This window comes from Bemisia tabaci, chromosome 4 (assembly GCF_918797505.1).
Source record: "Bemisia tabaci chromosome 4, PGI_BMITA_v3".
NCBI classification, from domain to species: domain Eukaryota; kingdom Metazoa; phylum Arthropoda; class Insecta; order Hemiptera; family Aleyrodidae; genus Bemisia; species Bemisia tabaci.
The window spans coordinates 44151661-44172764 of record NC_092796.1 but is presented as its reverse complement, the minus strand read 5'-3'; the positions used below and the strand labels follow the sequence as shown (position 1 = coordinate 44172764).

At 39.6% G+C, this 21104-nt stretch overlaps 2 protein-coding genes across 5 annotated transcripts in view; one reads left to right on the top strand and one right to left on the bottom strand.

The window, feature by feature from the left end:
* LOC109037942 (RCC1 domain-containing protein 1) overlaps positions 1–21104 on the bottom strand; it is a 77940-nt gene that overhangs the window by 4730 nt on the left and 52106 nt on the right. The gene's annotated exons all lie outside the window — the stretch shown is intronic.
* The window catches only part of LOC109037939 (angiotensin-converting enzyme), a 36538-nt gene continuing 20024 nt past the window's right edge, over positions 4591–21104 (top strand). Inside the window, exon 1 of one of the 2 annotated variants that reach the window (XM_019052808.2) lies at positions 4591–4778. In XM_019052808.2, coding sequence (XP_018908353.2) covers positions 4606–4778 — 173 coding nt within the window. In that variant the 5' untranslated portion in view covers positions 4591–4605. Of the gene's footprint in view, positions 4779–15486; positions 15624–21104 lie in introns of those variants that run through there. The other variant, XM_072299918.1, reaches the window with a different exon arrangement.

Below are 21104 nucleotides of genomic sequence, written 5' to 3'. Positions count from 1 at the left end.
TGCTTAATCGCCATCGGCTATAAAAGGCTATAATAGATTGTGTTGCCGGCTATAGAGGCTATTGGAAATCTTACAGCCGGCTGTAGGTCTATGGTATTTGGAACACAGATTCTAACTGCCAATTTTCACCAGAAAGGCATCGGTGAGTCCCTTGTGAAAGCGCTAACACGCATTTTTAAGCCGAAATGAACTCCGGAACTGCAGTTCAGGAACACTGCCTGAGGGAGCGCAGGTTGATACACGGCGTTCGCATGGTAAAATTATTGCTACGGAGTGTTGTGTGTGTTGCCGATCTTCTAATTGAAGGGGCCGATCTTTTTTAAACGCATTGAAATAAAATTCAGATGAGTTGCAGTTTTTATTTCACTTTGTAAATTGCCTATCTCTCGCGTCTGAAATCGTTTAAAATTTTGACCAAATCGCCAATTATAAGCTTCCTTCTTCTTCCTTGTCTCCGCCCCTTCCCTCTTTCTTTCTTTGCCTTTTCTTCCTCCTTTATCCGAGCAAACGGGTGGGGGGGGAGGAGAGGCGTATGCCCCCTGCGCTCCCCCCTTGGATCTGCCTATGGGCAGAATAAGGCCGGGTTCATGATTTTTGGGCCCATACGCGCCGTCTTGTGGAGCGGGCTCTCCACCCCCCTGCGGCATCGCCCCAGAGAACGGAGTTCAGGTAGAGAATAGAAGATTCATCAGTACAGATAGACAATTAACAAGACGAAGACAAATCGCAACTTATTTCAAATTAATAGCAATAAGTATCTTGAACATAGTCCCTTTCCGTTAGGAGATAGGCAACATGCACAACTTTCCGACTCCGCACTTTACTGCGATCCATGCCACTGGGGGAGTTTTACCGGTTGCTCTAAATGTTGCGTCGGGTCCTAAGAAATACCTACAGTTTGTATCGATGGCAAAATTTAAAGAAGTACGTAAATAAGACCTTTCGAATTCTCCGAGGTATGTTCAATTTGTTTATAGGAAAACTTTCAAATATTATCCTTGACATTTCCAGTGAACTTTGAAACGGCAAAAAAACATTTACAGAAAACTCAAGAAAACAGTTGGTTAGTTTTCTTTTACTCGTAAGAAAAAAATAGACACGAACTGAGATTTTAAAACATCGCGATCGGAGCCGCATATCTTTCAACTTCAGCGCCATCGACACGCAGTCATGCAAGTCTTTTGCAGTCAGCAGCCTGAGATGCGACTCTTCATGAAAAAAAATAAGAATTTGAAATTTCAAGGATGAAATTTAACGTGAAATTCAATGAAATTTTCCTGAGAAATTTTTATGAAACTTTCCTGTGAAATTCTATGAAATTTCCTGTGAAATTTCTATAATTTGAAATTACCTACAGGCTATTTTTCGTGCAATTTCAACAACTGTTTGAAATTTCACATGGAATTTCAAGTGAAAAATTACGTGACATTTCAAGGGCGATATCAGGCAGCACCACACGGATGCGTTGAGCATGAAGCAGACCGAAGATCCCCTCGCCTCTAAACGAATCGTCTGGAAATCGTTTTTTTTCCGGAGAGATCTGGCGACTGCATAGAATGATGACCGCTTGGAGATGGAGGACCTGAGCAGCTGAGCAGCTGAGGTGAGAAAACTCGTTTGGCGAGATTTCAACTCGGAAGTTGCTTCAAAATTTGAAGAACCTACACAAGTGCAGATCGCCGACCATACGACCCGTATTGAGCGCAATTTTCCGATCGCGATGGTGAACTCGAAAACTCTGCACGACTTGGTTTAGATCATTACACATAGTCTGACATTTTGTTTAATGAGGGAAATCTCACGGAATTTCTCATACTTTCTCTTTCCCCAAGTAGCAATGATCGAGATAAAAAGCGATTTTATCGGTTGGTTATCGCGATTCTATCGGTGGCAATAAATCGAGATATTATCGCATTAAGAATTGCGATTAATGGCATATTCATATAAAATCGCTACACATCCCCCACAAAAAAAGAAAAATCAGAAATAAAAATAAAAATTATAAAAAACTTGCATGAGCAATTTAATTCTGCCGTGCTAAGCAAGAACGCCGTGAGTCCATCAAGATTTTCCCTCGATTTTTGGAACTTAACACTTCATAAAATAAAAACTGTTTTACCCATGCACCTCAACTTTTCAGGTAAGATTCTTGATAGTATTGACGAAAGAAGTGTGTAAAAACATTGTCCCAAGGTACACAAATCTTTCTGCTACGATAAATTTTTTCCAAAAAATTTAAAATGGCGTTTTTGCGTTGCTCGGCAGAATTTGCCATCTCGAGGCCCTACTCTTGCCAATTGAGGGAAAAAATACGTTAATTTACTACCTGACCGCGGCATTGGGACGATAACGGAGCCGTGAAAGTGATCGGTGAATCACCTCCCCCCTCCTCCCTCACCCCCGGACCGCGGGACGGAGGGGGTGGCGGGGGTGGGCGAGATTTGGCACTGGGAATCGCGAGCGAGATCGCGGGGAAAAGTCAAGGGCCGCGAATCCGACGATCGGGTATGACGAGCACGTGATTGTCCCCTTCCAGCCGCTCGAGGGGTGGAGGAGGGGGGCGCACGAGCGAGTTCGCTGATTCTGCCTCCGCATCGCACAGTGGTCCACGCTAAGAGCTCGTCTTCAAAAGAAAGACGAAAACGAAAGCCCCTCATTAAGATCGGTGAGAGTTGAGGAGGCCTGGCCACGATTGGACAATTTTCTCACTCAAGCAATTTTCCGAGATTTTCAGGAGTTTTTTACCTTTGATAGTCGCCCCTCCTTCATGAGAAAGTTTTCACCGTGAACCCCGTTTCCATGAAAAATTTCTCACCATGCCACCGACTGAAATCGAGATCGAACCCAGAAAAAGGGGTTTGGAGGTCTCCTCCATACTGCCGTGCCAAGGAAAAACGCCGTATGATCTTCAGGCGTTGCCAAATATCTTTCAATAAAACACGAATTTCTTGGAGTACTAATGAATGTTTTACTTCAGATTTTTCAGAGACTTCTGTTCGTATTGTGTTCTGAAGTTCCTGAAAATTTCAAAGAAAAATAATCATAATTTTCCTCCAAAATGAACATTTTATCAAAGGACATTTGGCAACTCTCGAATGTTCATACGGCGTTCTTCTTTAGCACGGCAGCATAAGAGTCGTTTGAGAAAGGTATGACGCCTTTTTTCACACTCAACACATTTCTGTCGACTTTGGATTCCTGGCAAGAGAAAATCACGATATTTCAGACAATTGCGGAGAAAAATACCCCTGACTTTCTCAGGTTTCCCCGATTGCTGCAGCTGATTGCCCCTGTATCAATTCTAGGTTTTCCAGATTGCTGGAGGCCCTAAGAAGTAAGGATAGTTGAACCACGCCTCATTCCATTCTTCAACGAAAGGTGGCTCGGAGGTTGGCTTTCTGGACCCTTTGGAAGGACACGCACACGCACACAGATCGATTTTAGGGATGCACTATTCGAACTCGTGGGATCTGTTTTTGCCTACTCGCTCAATTGAAGGCGAACCACGCCTACGCGAACCGTATCACAGAGCGCAATCTGATAATGTTCTATTTAGCAGCAGCATGGCACGTGGTCCACCTTCATTTGAACTATTAGACAAAATCAGATCCTCTGTGCTGAAATAGTCTCGAGCCTGGTTTCGGTTACCTGGTGTGTTCTACGTTCTCAAGACATTAAATTCGCGTCTCATACGATACACTTGGTTACGTCGCAGGCAATTAACAATCACTGGCAATTTGCAAGCGATTCAGGTGTTGTTAAGATGAAGCGCAATAATGCACACAAGCAATGAGGGTTTGATGGGTCGGTACTGGCCATCAAAGTCATGGTCACGGTTTAGAGCGCCTTCATTTTTCGTGATACTCTACGCTTCGTCACGGAGTTAGTTTAGTTGCTTGTCCGATCTGAACCCAACTAAGGTCGCGGTTCCCACTACACGCTCACCTAAGAGTGTCTCTCACTTTCATTTTTTACGGAGGAAAAAGTGCACTTTTTTCCTCCATGTGCAAGACATGTCTTGTTCTCATTGAAAGATAAATAACGGTGCTCTAATCTGTTTCCCTTATTTCTAAATTTTTTTTATTTTCTATTCATTGACTAATAGCTTGCCAATTGCCGCCATTGCTTATTTTCTGCGACGGATACACTTTAAAATTCTTACTTACCACTTAAAATACCACTTAAAATGGTTACAGTCGAAATACGCGTAACTCGATTTGCGACGTTCTAGATTTGAACGGAGTTCATCAGGAAGGAATCATCTCGCATTAGGTTGAAATTGAGAGAAAGAGGTTTAAAGTTGTATTCGCATACATAAGGCTCAATGCGGAAAATAAGCTTCGCTCTTTACACAAACTAATTTCTTTTTTTCGAATTTCAGATTTTGGCAGGAGAAAGTTAACGACTAGCGAAACTCTAAAACATTCTAAGCTCAATTTTTTCGAAAATGTGGGTTGGTTCCTTTCTGATAAACTCGGTCCATTCTTCACGCCTTTTATTTTTTCGACAGAAGCCCTTAAGATTTGGAGTGAGCAGCTACGGTATGAGAATTTTGTCCAAAGGAGGGCGGTTGGAGCCAGGTGTACGGCGGGTATCCCGATTGGGATGGAAGCGAAGCGTTGGCGGTGGCCGCTGGTCTGCTGGTCAGTTGGTGGTAGGTTCGTCCGGCCCTCGGCTCACAGCGGCCCACATATTCGCTCCGGCCGTCTTCCGCTCTTCCGCGACGCGACGCGAAGCTCGAAATATTCGTCTTTTTACCGCGCTACAAACGCCTTCAGGTGAGTTCCTTCCTCTTTTTCCTCATCTCTTCCTCGAAACGCGTCCATCAAGTTCCCTTCTTAGTTTTTTTCTTTTTCAAATTTCGAGTTTGGGGCTTTGAAGTTCATGTACAGAGAATTTGACGAAAGGTTCAAGTAAGCTGCAGAATACTGCCGTGCTAGGTAAAACCGACGTATGAGCATTTAAATATTGCCAAATTTCCTCTCAGAAAAGACTAGTTTTTGAAGAAAGGTTTGGATATTTTTCCTTAAAATTTTCAAATTTTTTACACTGGAAAAAAAAACACATTGGATCTAGAGTCCAGACTCTTAAAAACATCGACAAGAAAAAGTACTCTTGATTCAATCAGAATCTAGCTTAAATCAAGAACCAAGCCTCTTAATTTAAGCGGATTTCGTTTTGATTCAAGCAAAAATCCGATTGAATCAAGAGTATTTTTTCTTGTCAATGTTTTCAAGAGTCTGGACTCTAGATCCAATGTGTTTTTTCCCAGTGTAGATCGAAATCTTCTAAAAAATCGGAGGAGAAATATTCACAAATTTTTCTGAAAATTCGGGATTTGTCAAAGTAAATTTAGCAACGCCTGATGGCTTGTACGGCGTTCTTCAGAATATCCCTGATTTTTAATTCGATAAACTTTATTTTTTGTCCCTTTTGGTCTCTTTACAATGCTCCGCACGATTTCAGATGAGTTTCTTCCTCATTCATCTCTCCTAATCCGCGAACCGCGTTCCGGCGTGATTGAAACGTTAGGTTCAGGTAAACCTCCGTAAATCCTTAATTTTCTAATTTGACAAAGTTTAAAGTAAATATTCTGTGCAATGCTGAAGCTGAATGATTGGTGCCAGGGTAAACAGGTCCAGACTATGTTTTGACGGAGAGAGAAATTTTGGTTCCAGCCGAAATTTTTCGAGCGAAGCGCTCAGAGAAACGAAATCTTGGAAATTTCCGTCATTAAATCACCTACCTTAATGTGTCATTGTTCTTAACGATATTATTTTCACGTTTGACAAGAAATAAGCAGCAAATCAACTCATGAACCTTCCACCAAGTGAATTTAAACGAAAATGACAAACGAGCTTCTGCTCATCTAGGAGAGGCAATATTCTGCCTTAGTTTGTGATTATCACATCAAAACCCTGTTAATTTTTTGTACTGCAAAGAAAATTTCATGGTCCACAAATACAACCACTAAGATGGAAGTTAACTTCGTTTTTCTCAGAGGCATTGAGACATAATAAGAGTGTTTCAAGGTAATTATAAAATAATCCATATTTGAATCACAAACGGTAGATGAAATATTTTTGTGGGATTGCGAAAATTTAATTACATGTGTAATAAATATAAGGAATATTTTTATTGGCATCGTATAATTATTGTGAATTTGAACAATAAATGTCAATTTTTTTTATTTTTATGGTGGGGAAAGACTGAGATAAAGAAAGTAAGGTTTGTGACTAAGGAGAGGTTGAATATTTGAGTAAAATTTTCAGTGAGTGTAGAGTTAAGAACCGATTAATACAGATGGATTAAATTAATGAAATTGAGACTTTAGATATCTGAATAAGAATGGAGAAATCATACATCAGACATCAAGCTATTTTCGAAGCAGGGTTTTTTTGAATGGGGAAGTAAAAACTGCAAACGCGAGTGGTGTAAGAGAGAAAAGGAGAGGAAGCATAGCGAGAAGCATAGCATAGGGAGAGAAGAGGAAAAGAAAAACCGCGAGGGATACAGAAAACTCAGAATATTAAAAATAATAAAAATATTTCTCGAGGATCTTTTTGCTCCACATTTCCATGTGCTTTGTCACGGAATGAGCGAGGAAATGCTAGCAAAGGCTAGTTGGAGATTTTTATGGGAGATTTTTTTATTTATGACAGAAAGTGTATCACGAAGACTGAAAGACAAGGAAGCGCGATAGATCATTCTTGATTGCTACTCGTGTTGCAACGATTATAAACTTTACATCATATTGTCCAGTTCTGATTGCGACGCTTATACAGCACTCGCGAAGATCGCAAAGTTCGATATCGCTTTTTCCTCGACCTTATCAAAATCGTTTTCTATGCTATGCCCACCTAGTCCCAAAGAAAGCACGTGACGATAATTATTAGAAATTGACGCGCACCTAGGAAGTGCTTAGGTTACTTTGCACCGAAAAGGTAAGAATGCCCATTCCATAAGCAATCATCCAAGAAACTAATTTTTCGTATTAGTCAGTTGAAAGTAAGTTGTGATGCTTCCATGAACACTATATTTTCAGGCTTGCCACAGTCAGGGAATACCGGGAAAACCAGGAACTGTCGGAGGGTTTTAAAAAGTCAGGGAAAACCGAGGAATGTCAGGGAAAATTTGTTAAATCTTCTTTACATGCTTTCTAGAATAGATTTGAGGTTTCGAACATCAAATTTTGCCTGAAAACTATTTTCAATTATGTCTTCTTAACCATCTGTCATATCTTCAATTGTCAGGGAATTTCATTAAAATATGCCATGGAAATGTCAGGGAATTTCATTTTCCAGATTCTGTGGCAACCCTGTATTATTCACTTTTTGGAAAGCAGATACGTCGTTGGCTGGTCGCGGCCTTGAGACAGCTACGCAAGTGCAGCAGCGTTAAAAGTGCGTTTAAAGTGATCCTTCATTCTAAAGGTTATGCAATCAAAGCAGCAGATAAATTCATAACAATACCTTTTTGCTAAAGCTCTAGATAGATCGAGGAATTGTGGTTTTGGTCTTCCTGTTGGGTTATCACAGATTGACCAAATATTAAAATAGTTGCAGAATTCATGACAGAAGTTCCTGCATTAAGTATCCAAAAATTGTGAATGAGAATGGAAATTGTAAATGGGAATGGGAGGCAAACTCCTTCAAAAGTTAAAAAAAAATTAAAACTTAATTTTAAATAAATTCAAATTAATAAATCATTAAACGACCCACTGGAAAAAAAACACATTGGATCTAGAGTCCCGACTCCTAAAAACATCGACAAGAAAAAGTACTCTTGATTCAATCAGAATCTAGCTTAAATCAAGAACCAAGCCTCTTAATTTAAGCGGATTTCGTTTCGATTCAAGCAAAAATCCGATTGAATCAAGAGTATTTTTTCTTGTCAATGTTTTCAAGAGTCTGGACTCTAGATCCAATGTGTTTTTTTTCCAGTGCCTGATTAAAAACTAAAGATACGTAAAAAGTAACATCTTGCAGATATTGCATCAGGGGTCATTGAATTTTTTTGAAAATTTTAGATCTCGGTCTCAAAAGAAAGAAAACCCGAGCGGGCAATGAAGAAACCTTACAAGAAATGCTTTGAGTATGTAGTGCCACCGAGGAGATGATGGAGACACCGACATTTTTTAATTATATTTGCGTCAAATCAGCTCTGAAGTTGAAGCAGATGGTGAAGTTTTGTGCTTAACAATGAAATTCTGTTTAAAGAGCCTCGCCAAGTTTAGCCCCTTTCTTTATACCCGAGTTGGTCAACCGGACAGTGCTCAAATGAAAGCCTATGGTAAGGCAAACTTCCATGCAAAGTTTCAACTTGAAGTGACCCCTGGTTTAGGCCGTACAGCGTTGCCAATTTTCCAGTTTCATGTGCTAAAATCAAGGATATTGGACTATTAGTCCGGTGCATAAGTAGACTAGTACACCCGAGTTGGTCAACGGGACGAGGCTCAAACGAAAGCTTATGGTAAGGCAAACTTCCATGCAAAGTTTCAACTTGAAGTGAAACCTCGTTTAGGCTCTACAGTGTTGCCAATGTTTCATTTTTATGCGCTATACTCAAGGAATACTGGATTCATCATGGTTGAACAGACTAGTATACCCGAGTTGGTCAACGGGATAAGGCTCAAACGAAAGCTTATGGTAAGGCAAACTTCCAGGAAAAGTTTCAACTTGAAGTGAAACCTCGTTTAGGCTGTACAGCGTCGCCAATTTTCCATTTTTATGCGCTAAACTCAAGGCATTCGGGACTAATAGTCCAGTGCATCATAATTAAACAGACTAGTGCATCGGTCTACGAGCTGAATACTACCCTGAGATCGAATAGAAGCTCAACTAAAGGCCATCGTGAACTTTTCAAAGCAGTGTTGCTAATTTATTATTATTTTTTTTAACATAAAATTAGAGTTTTTTCGAGATTTTTGGCGGAAAACGTACCTTCATGGACTATAATTTTGATGAGTATGGGCTTAACATTAAGACTCGATAGTAAATGAACGCTACAGACGGAGAAAATTGAATTCCGAACGCAATGTTGCCAAGTATATTTTAATATCTTACAAAAATTAATGATTTTGGCAACGTTACTCTGAACATGGCATTTTTGCCTTGAACAGAAATCATGTACTATGCCATGGTGATATTCAGTCATCAGAATGACATGAATGGCTTGGAAATTACGTTATCGATGCATTCACGTGAGAAAATCTTTAATTTTTGTAAGATATTAAAATATACTTGGCAACATTGCGTTCGGAATTTAATTTTCTCCGTCTGTAGCGTTCATTTACTATCGAGTCTTAATGTTAAGCCCATACTCATCAAAGTTATAGCCCATGAAGGTACGTTTTCCGCCAAAAATCTCTATATTAAAAACTCTAATTTTATGTTAAAAAAATTATTAATAAATTAGCAACACCGCTTCGAAAAGTTCACGATGGCCTTTAGTTGAGCTTCTATTCGATCTCAGGGTAGTACTCAGCTCGTAGACCAATGCACTAGTCTGTTTAATTATGATGCACTGCGACTATTAGTCCCGAATTCCTTGAGTACAGCGCATAAAAATGAAACATTGGCGACGCTGTACAGCCTAAACGAGGTTTCACTTCAAGTTGAAACTTTTCCTGGAAGTTTGCCTTACCATAAGCTTTCGTTTGAGCCTTATCCCGTTGACCAACTCGGGTATACTAGTCTGTTCAACCATGATGAATCCAGTATTCCTTGAGTATAGCGCATAAAAATGAAACATTGGCAACGCTGTAGAGCCTAAACGAGGTTTCACTTCAAGTTGAAACTTTTCCTGGAAGTTTGCCTTACCATAAGCTTTCGTTTGAGCCTTATCCCGTTGACCAACTCGGGTATACTAGTCTGTTCAACCATGATGAATCCAGTATTCCTTGAGTATAGCGCATAAAAATGAAACATTGGCAACACTGTAGAGCCTAAACGAGGTTTCACTTCAAGTTGAAACTTTGCATGGAAGTTTGCCTTACCATAAGCTTTCGTTTGAGCCTCGTCCCGTTGACCAACTCGGGTGTACTAGTCTACTTATGCACCGGACTAATAGTCCAATATCCTTGATTTTAGCACATGAAACTGGAAAATTGGCAACGCTGTACGGCCTAAACCAGGGGTCACTTCAAGTTGAAACTTTGCATGGAAGTTTGCCTTACCATAGGCTTTCATTTGAGCACTGTCCGGTTGACCAACTCGGGTATAAAAAAAGGGGCTAAGAAACACCACTTTTTGGCGAGGCTCTTTCCGGAGTGGACAAGTAATAGCAGAGCAAAATAATTACACTTGACGTTTGATGTCTTGACTAGACCGGATTCATTCATGCTTCGGTGATTTGCTCGGTTGCCGCGCTAAATCTATTCCCAAATACTATCGTGCTGAGGCAAAACGTCGTATGAACATTCGAGCGTTGCCAAATTTCCTATAATTTAATACGGATTTTCTGGAGAACTTTTAAAAATTTTTGTTAATTTTTTAGAGATTTTTCTGCGCGACTTTAAAACCTAGATAATTTAGAAAATTTAAAGGAAGAATGTTCATTGATTTCCTTGATAATAAAAATTCTATCAGAGGAAAATTGGCACCGTTTGAATGTTCATACGGCGTTATTTTTTGACACAGATGAATATAGAATTAACTCTTACGGAAGAGTCGTCACATTCTTTGCCGCGTTTTGTATCTGGCAGAATGCTAATTTTTTTTTCACTTCTTGATAATTCGCTGGGTTTTTCCGATTTCAATGAGTATTCAATTCTCTGGTGAAAATTTAGGATATCCCCTCATTGTCCACTAGATTCTCAAAAAAATTTAAATTTCAAAAGAGTTTCCAACGGAAAAGAATTTTGAAAAAGATTTTCCAGACACAAAATTTTCCTCAAAATTTTGGGGCCCGGGCATTAACAGTTTCATATTTCGTGCCTTCCCTCGGAAACGTTAACGCAACGGATCTTACCGGGCTTCTTTCGGTGGTGATTTTACACGTTGGCAACAGTGTCTTTACTCAATTTAAATCCATTGAAACAATCGATTTCGGGTGAGGCAAGCTGCCTCACTGGGCGACGGCAAACTGCCACCCGGGTGGCAGTTTTCAAGAAATTTGTATGAAAACTGCCACCCGTATAAATTTGAAAACTGCCACCGGTAGTGAAAACTGCCACCCGTGTAAATTTGACAACTGCCACCCACATGAATTTCGGCGCACAGAGGGTCAAAGCGGTATTATGGGAAGACTGATTGTGAATCTCAAGCCAGGAGAAGTAGAAATAATAAGATAATGTCAAACAAGATAGATGAAAAGAATTTCCACTAAATTCGCCAAAAATCCCACCAACCTCACCAAAAAGAAAGAAGGTAAAAGTCAGAAGAAAGTTCAAAAGGTAAAAAAGAAAAAAAAGAATAACAAAAGTAATGCCAAATGATGAAAAAAGCTCCTAGTAGTGATGTACTCTTTGACTGTAATTTTACTAAAATTTTACTACTTTTAACTATTTTTTACTATAAACATACTGTAAATTACTGTAAAAATACTTTTTACAATTTTTCACTACTTTCAACTAAGAGCCCATTGACCTCTTTTCACCATATTAAAAAATTTTAAAAAAATTGTATTAAAAAATAACTTTTAAACACGCCTATTAAAAATCATCACAGACACTGCTCAATTTCTTATCATGTGTTGATTTTCAGTAGACAGTCCTCAGCCTGTCCAAGTGTGAAGGAAAGTTTGGTAAACTGTGCGACCCCGCTCAATCGCGCTCCTTGGTCAAATTTCAACGGGTGGCAGTTGTCACTACCGGTGGCAGTTGTCAAATTTACACGGGGGGCAGTTGTTAAGTAGGGTGGCAGTTTTCAAATTTATACGGGGGGCAGTTGTCCATGTTTCCAGGAAATGGGTGGCAGTTTACAGCCTCCCGCCTCACTAAGAATCGATGGTTTAACATACATTTAAATGAAGGAAAGGCAGTGTTGCCAACTTCAGAGGATTGTCACTGGCTTTCTTTCTGCAGAAAATTTCCCTTCTATCGCAAAACTACCCAATCTTCACTCTGAGTCCCTTCTGAAGTGATCCTCTAGGCAACGTTGAAGTTCACAGGGAATCTCGGAATTCTCTCTTGTTCATTATGCTCAAATCTTAATTGGTCAAATGGGAATTCCCAGATGACACTCCATCCCGCATATTCCCAAATTAAGATTGAATTATGAGAGTGGGAACATGATAAATGAAGCTCTATATTCTGTCTGAGCATTCCCAACATACTGTAGTAACCAAGATCCGGAGGGAAAATGATAAAAAAGACCTACATAGAGGCAAAAAGTGTAAAAAACGTGATTAAAAGTTTAACAGCGATAAACTTAAATTGAATGCCTAATGACTTCTGAAACTGCCGATCTCAGTGGCAACGTTTTAGTTTCCCTCTTAATTGCATTCTATTTTTTTTTAGAGGATATCAGCGGTTATAATTGAAAAAAAAAAAAGGATTACGATTCGATCGCTTGCATTCTTGCATGAGCTTTGATACAAATTACTGCTTAATCGAAAAATATCGAACGTATACAAAGTATTCTTTAAAAGTCAGAGGAGGGAATTGCGACCACGTTTATTCGCAGTTACGGTGCGTTATGACCCTGGTGATAAACTGGCGCAGAATATTAATATAAAAGCAGCGGGCTTTGAAACAGTCCTAGAGGCCGTTTATTGGGCGTTGGTGTGCATATCAAAACTTCAAAACCTTAAAATTAAATAAAAAATTATGTTTTAGATTTCCAATTGATTTCGTTATACCAATAGTAAATGGAGGTTTAGACTTTATCTTCCAGTTCTAAAACATAACTTTTCACACAATCGTGCCTTATGTGACAGACTCGGTAACTGGAAGATCCGTTTATCGAGGCAATTACATATTTACCTTCCACTTACGATTCATCGATCATATTTCGTTTCAAAAGGAACAGAAATATTGATCGCCAGGCAATAACTACAATTAATGATGAATTGTAAAATTTTTGAAGTGTCATCTGCTAAGACTTACTTTTGATTCTCGCGAAAATTCTTTCTTCGACAAGTTTCAATCGAAAAGCGGATTTTTAATTTTACTCTCATTGGCGAAAGGAAGAAAAAATGCTTTGGAAGACGGGCAGGAGAGAGGAGAGTTTTAGAAAAACGTAAAATAGTCACGCATCGACGAAGAAGTGAAATTGATCGCGCAAGGTTGGCAGCCGCACAGCGTTGTCAGTCACTTCCTTGCAAGATTCACGTTGAATTTGACAACTTTTCTCCATTAAAAACTAAGAGCGGTAAAGGAAAGGTATGACAAAGTTGAAGGAAAGGACAACTTTTTCAGAATTTCTTTGACAAAAATTTAGAAAAACGTATCATTCATTGCAGAAAATTAGTATTCGCCAATCAAAGAAAATTTTAACACTAATTTAATGAGCAAGGTTCGTCGGTGATAAATAAAACGTGTTGTAAATAAAAGAGATCCAACCAATTGATAAGGTCGGTGACGGTGGCGTGGCGTGCTTTGCGATGTAACAATGGGCCTGTTGCAAACTTTTGCTAGAGCAAAAATAAGAGTTGTTTCTTGTAGATAATGCCTCAAAAATCACGATGAGCGCATCGGCAAAGTCTGAAATGCACTCATAACTTCACAATCTGCGTAAGAAATTTGCGTTTTTTTAAGCTTCCCGCTTCAAAAACGATACTACGGCACAGGTGAACATTTTATTAGAGGAGTCGCTCCATCGTCGGCGATATTCATCATGGCCGACGCTTGCTCGCAGTTCCGTGCGTGATTCGAGGAGAGTTTAAGGTCAGTCAATTCGGGCGTGGAAAATATGAACGTTAACACACCGATTGTCATCCGGTCTAATCCAGTTCAGGTGTTATATCTCGTCCCATCAAACGTGTTTCGGCGGATTGGCGTCGGCCATGATGATTATTGCCGACGATGGAGCGACTCCTCTTACAAAATGTTCACCTGTGTCGTAGTATCGTTTTTGAAGCGGGAAGCTCAAAAAACCGCAAATTTCTTACGCGAACTGTGAAGTTATGAGTGCATTTCAGACTTTGCCGATGCGCTCATCGTGATTTTTGAGGCATTATCTATAAGAAACAACTCTTATTTTTGCTCTAGCAAAAGTTTGCAACAGGCCCATTGATCTGCCATTTAAACCTATGGGGAAAAAATCGATGAACAGGATTTTCGTAGCGAGCACCTTAAAAATCGATTCTTCACCGCAGCTTCAAATGGGGAAAAATCGAAAATCGCTCATTATGGCGTAGGAATTATTTTCGGAAGTCGGCGCTCAAATTTGTCTAAAATGACTTCTGCCATTTGGGGGGTCTCAAAAGTCGTTTCCTTTGACCTAGGAAAAATTAACGCGTCTTCAGCTCAATTTTTTCAAAAGTTGCAGGAGGGATGCCCAGGGTGGCATGAAACGTAAGAAAGAAATGAAAGGTTAGAAATTTCAGCGAAATATTTCATGAAATTTCATGAGACTGAAATACTTCATATTTTTCAGGGGCTAGAGTATGCAACTCGTACTCGAACACACGAAAATAGAAAAAAGTCACATTTTTTATATTTTGCGAAACATGAAAAGCAACCGGTATCTTTAATGTTTTTCATAAATTTCTGAAATTTCATGAAATATCTCACGTGAATTTCAAGATTTTATTTTTCATGAAATTTTGCCACCCTGTTGATGCCTGATGCTAATGGAGCGGGACTTTTGGATCACCCTGTATAGTGTATCTTATCTGTGAAAAATTGACCGATTTCAATAGAGTGAACACCCACGCGACTGGCGCTACTCCACACGCGACGTACAGCACAATTTTAACGGTTTCAGTTCTTTCGAGTAACCTCTTTAATCCGTCGCACAGTGGGTAGGAGAGGTCGGACGAAATTGGGAAACTTTAAAAGCTTATAACTCCGTTTATACAAAACTTTGAGGTCCTAAAAGTGGCTTTATTGGTTTCTTCGTGAAATTTTCTTCTAAATGCACCCCTCAAAATTGAAAATGTGACGATTTAGACATCAAAATTTGCAGTTTAAGTTAAAAATTTCATGTCCGACCTCTATGATTGGCTCGATCCACTGCGCGTCGTAGGTCAAGCGCATGAAGAAAACAAGATTTGGCCGATCGCAATCGGTGGGGTTCAGATCTGACAACTCGTAGACTCGACGACAACGGGGAAATCTTCGGGCTCATCTGATCGGGAGCCATGAGTTTCCCCGGCGGCGGCCGCGGATGATTGGGAAATCAGAATTGGCTGAGGCCAGCTCCCACCGGCTCGGCATGGCAGACGGCGACTAATTATAGAACTGGGTTATCAGCGCTCAGACGATGGGAGTTTTTTTCGAGCCGTGACAAAAACATAATTAATTTGTATCGGAATTGTCGTGCTTCTCACCCGACCGAGACCGAGACCGCGTCGAAGTTCAAAGTTTCCCGCATTCCGACTTCTCCGCGAGGTGTTCCAATCAGGTGCTCTCCTTTTCCGGGTCAACGAGCGAGCTTTCGCGGGTGGGATCCGGCTCTGGTCCACTTCGCTTCCGTGGTCCGATTCCTCGTTCCCCGGACGAAAGAACCTAATTTCAAGTAAGATATGATTGCAGACACTTCATGGGTTTCGATTTCAATTTTTATAGTTTTTATAATTCGTTGTTTCCCACACTGGAAAAAAAACACACATTGGATCTAGAGTACACACTCTTGAAAACATTGACATGAAAAAATACTCTTGATTCAATCGGATTTTTGCTTCAATCAAAAGGAAATCCGCTCAAATTAAGAGGCTTAGTTCTTGATTTAAGCTAGATTCTGATTGAATCAAGAGTACTTTTTCTTGTCGATGTTTTTAAGAGTCTGGACTCTAGATCCAATGTGTTTTTTTTTCCGGTGCAAACGAGGGAATTCAACTCCACGTAAGATGTTAAAATACAGAGATTTCATTGGTTTCGAATTTAATTTTTATTGGTTTTATGTAATTGTTTATAATTTGTCGTTCACCGGACGAAAGAACTTAACTCCACGTAAGATATGATTACAGAGATTTCGTTGGTTCCGAATTTAATTTTTATTTGTTTCTAATAATTTTTTATAATTCGTCGTTCTCCAGGCGAAAGAACATAACTCCACGTAAGATATGATTGCAGAGATATCATTGGTTCCGACTTTAATTTCTATTTGATTTTTATGATTTTTTACAGCAGTGGCGTTGTGTATTTTGCGATATATCGATTGATCTGCACTCATAAAAATATTTGTGTTCTTGTGTTAATTTTGGTTAACATACAAATAAGAAGTGAAACACAAACCAACACAAAGTGTTAATTTTGGTACATTTTGCGATGAATTCAGTGCAGAAAACAATGGAGAGACTGGGAAAATTCATTCCTTCAATCGCGACTTAGGTGTTCACCACTCGTTTTTTATTAAATTTCTTCAAGAGAACTAGCTGTTATTTTCTATTTAAATTTTCAATCGAAGGCTAGGTTTATTTTGTGTTTTACTTCCCGTAGCATCCGGAGGATCTCTACCATGACAGATTCCTGTGGCGGGTAGGCGTCGCAGAGCGCCCTAGCGCGCCGTAAAAGCGGCTCATACATATACATACTTCCCGTAGCATCCAACAATCTGGACGCGGTTAGGTATGAGTCGGTATGAAAGCTTATGTTATCAGCTCATGATTAAAATAACTCATGGGCGCATATCAAGAAAAAGGGAGCGCAATTCCCCCCCCCCCCCCCCAAAAATTATTTTTGGGGATATGAGTTGCTTGAGACAGTTCCAAAATTTTTGAGGAAACACGCATATCTTCAGATAACGTTTTGCGAACCGACAAAACTACACAAGATAAAATGCGAAACGGATTATGAAGGAAATTAATATGGATGACACATTTCTTGTGTTGTTGTGCGCTGGTCCGTCACGAAGCAAGTAGATACTGAGTGGTGCCGTACAATGGAACGAGACTTTTTAAGAAGTCGGCCAGGAGACTTAACAAGTTTATAACTCCGTTGGTACAAGACGTTGCGGTTTTAAAAGTGGTTCCATTGGTTTTCTCGTAAAATTTCCTTTAAAAAACCTTCTAAATTTTAAAATTTGCCAAAATGAACACCAAAATTTGCAGTTTTAGTCCAGAAATTATGTCCAATCTCTCCTATTGACTCGATCAGTGTATGCCGATTGACACCTGCTGTAGTGGTGAAGGGTGAATGATCAATTATAGATTTTTCCCCCCTTTGAGACCATGGTAAAGAATTGATTATTAAGGTGTTCGTAGCAAACACCCTGTTTATCGATATTTTTCCAGGTTTAAATGGCAGATCAATTGATACATCGCAAAGAACGCCACGCCACTGACCTGTTATGCAAAGGTTGAAGAGAGGGCTGAAAAGAGGAGACAACCTTTTGAAATTAATCCAGCTCGTAATTAGAGTTTTAGTACGAACGACGCACCGAAATGGCTCCGAAATGCAATCGCAGTCGTCTAAATAAGAGCTCCAATGGCAGTATAAATGTCGCGACCAAAAACTTTTCGATACACTATCTTGCATATTCTCCTCTATTTACGATGGTTGCTAACCTAATAAAAATGCGTGCGTTTTCAAAGTGCGCTTAAGGAGAGGCAAATCGATGGTGTCTCAAAAATCTCACACATAATCAAATGCTGTACTCAAATCTCGCTTGCTGTATGAAATCTCCACCATTCTTTCGTTTTTTCAAGAAAATGCACAGAGCGTGCTGTTATTCCAAATTTTCTTAGACTATTCTGTATAGGATGAGGTCGAATCAGTGAAAATTCCAATAAATCATATTTGTCGGCTTCCCTCGAAATTAATAAAATGTGAATTTACAACGCCGCACGCCGCAAATCTAAATACGTGTTTTGTGACTATCGTCATTGAAATACAACGAAGACAATAAGTTACCTGAAAATTTCCATGCTTGTAATCAGGTCGAATGTCTTGCACATCAAGCGGACTTTATTACGCGATAAAGGGACTACCATAAAATCACCTACATGCGTAGAGAACTTAATACAAAAATGTTGTTGTGAGTCAAAAACGGGTCGTTCTTTTCTATATAATGGAATCCAAGTCATGAATGGAAACGCAAAGGCAACGGAAAAGAAAATCATGGGCGGATCCAGGGAGGGGGCGCGCCCCCTCCCCTCCGTTCTCTGAAGAAAAAGGGAAGAAAGAAAGAAAAAAAGGAGAGAACGGAGGGAGAAAAGAGGAAGAAAAAACTTTTATACTTGGTAATTATTGATGACAAAATTGACTCAAACTGCATATTTACTGCTTTAAAATTTCGAACATTTTATTAGAGAGCATAAATGATGCTTTAAAATTTCGAAAATTATATTAGAGACACCCCCCCCCCCCCCCCGCCGGGGTTTGGAGTGTCTGGATCCGGCTATGAAATACATATCAGTACCTCAGAGCCAAAAAGTACATTACTCACGTTTTTGAAAAATCGAGTTAGGGTCGTTTTAGAAATTCTCCAATAACGGTTCCATACATATGTGTGAGGAAATTGGTAGTCCCATCTTACGCCGGTCATGAGATATGGAATTTCAAAAATTGCGATTTACATTAAAGTCAACAGCGCCGACGCACGGTTTTGACTAAAATGGAGTTAGGTACACCTTTTGACTCTGGGGTAGTGATGTACGTAAAACTAGGAAAACCAAAGGCAAATATGTTGTTTTCAAAATGCTCCAGAAATCGTATAGTTCATTTTCACGTGATGCAGTCTAGGTCATGAGTGGAAAGCGCAAAGGTAATGGTCATATCACGCCATGGGCTGTTGGAGCAGAAACAATATGAAATCCAATCAACCGAAGATTAAAAGATTAACCGCTTGGGCAGCATCCCTTGACGCGTCCAGCCGCGACCTGTCCCTCGGCCACGCGATTCCAATTGCGCTAACCCCTTTTCCCCTTCATCTAATTACCATCAATCCTGCTTTCTGCGACATGTAACACGTTACGAATCTTTGATTTATCCTGCGATCCTGAAACTTCCGCTTGATTTTATCCTGTGACGGGTTCACCACCGTGGGCGGAAACATTCGAATTGAGAGTATTACAATGAAATGGACTACATTTTGCAATTTGGAACCATAAATTCCGGCCCGGTTTAAAAACAACGCATGTGCCATTAGTTTCTTACGCACATAAGTGTTTTTTTTTTTAGATGAGTTAGAATTCATAGCTCCAAATTGCAAAATGCAGTCCAAATGTGAATGAACGAATCTTCCGGGTTTTCATTGAGCTGAGCATTGATTGGTGAGCGCAATTGAGGAACTAGGTGAAAATAAGTTTTCCAGGAGGTTATTTTTCGCGCTAAGAGAGAATATTTACAGAGAGACCGTACTTCTTTTGCCTATTTTGCCTCTAAAAAATCCCGAGTGATTTGAATGACGAGTGAAATTCGCTCCGGGAGAGCGGAGTTTACGCCACGAAAAGAGTGAATTCCGCCTTGAACACATATCACTCTGGTTGCTAGGAGGGAGAAAAATAGGCTCCAGAGTAAAAGGCGCTCTAGATTTCACTCCGAGATTCTTTGCAGTGCACTCTGTGTTTTCTCTGAGTAATGTAAACTTAACTTCTGCGTAAGATAAGGGACGTTACCTGAGGAAAGGTCGCTTTTTTTGAAAGTGATTGAAAGTTATGAATATCCTCGAAAAGTCATTTTGTCCCCCACACTATTCTTCCTCCTTGCGCTGTCAAATTTCTTTCATTCCAAATTTTAAAACCACCAAATGCGACACACACACACCCAAAAAAAACAACCATAAAACTACTTAACGGCCTGAGACCAATTTTAAGCTCAAATTTTTAAAGACTGTCATGGAAAACTCTATTACTTTCATAATGATTTTTTTTCCATTCAAAGCCCATAAAAAGGTAAACGTTCAAAGATTTTGAACATGGCTGGTACATTGACATTACTTTAGCTCGACTTTTCAAAATAATTTAAGGAGCGATTCTTTTTGCAAGAGTACACTCGTTTATTTGGGTGAAACTAGACAATTTTTCCTGGGGAGACCAATAATGGACCTCCTCCTCTTCAGTGGCGTGGCGTGAATTACGATAAATCGGTTGTTATGCCATTTAAACCTATGGAAAAGGATCGATAGACAGAGTGTTCGCAGCGAACGCCTTAATAATCGATTCTTTACCATATGTTTAAATGGCATAACAATCGATACATCGCAATTCACGCCACGCCACTGCTCTTCTTAGGTACTCATGATTAAATAACGGCTACAGAACCCAATACAACTATTGCATCGTTTGACAACATGTAACACAAGGGAGCGGGAAAACATTCTATCGACACTGCAGGAAAAAGGTCATGGAGGTCTCAGGTGCTCCTTTTAATTTCTAGAGAAGCTCTCTGAGCATCCGCAATTTAAGTCCACTTAATTTCATTACAACCGGCCAGCTACCCTTCCCCTTTTACTGCGATTAAACTTCGGAACGCCTTTGATGGAATACGCAGTAACTTAAAAGGCTCAAATGGATGTGGATAAATCTACAATCTGCAACGAGAGAGGATATGAATGCGTTAAACAATTGGCCTAACCGCAAAATGAAGGGGCACTGACGGCTGGAAGATAAAACAATACGTATACGATAGACAATAAAACAGCGAACCAAAAATCTTTCTGGTAAAAAAGAATAAAAATAAAATCTTATTCGCAGCCGAAACGACCACCTTAAATATTTCCAGACGTTTTTTGTGCTGTTTCAGTCTGTTTACACATTTTGTTTGTTTCGTTTTCATTCTTAACCTTACCTACGTTACTTCCTTTTGAAATTTTATTCAGATTTTTCAACATTACTAAGAATATTCCTTTCGAATCCTCTGTGAATATTTTTAAAATAGTGAAGAAAATTTACAAAAAATGTTGAGGAAAAATATTCGTTAATTTTCTTCTTCTGAGGAAAATAGGAAATCATAAAAACATAGTAAATTATGCTAAGGCCACGATTTGCAACGTCATAATTGCAAATACGCACTTTTCTACTTAGTCAATTCACATCAAAATATACGCATCAAAATT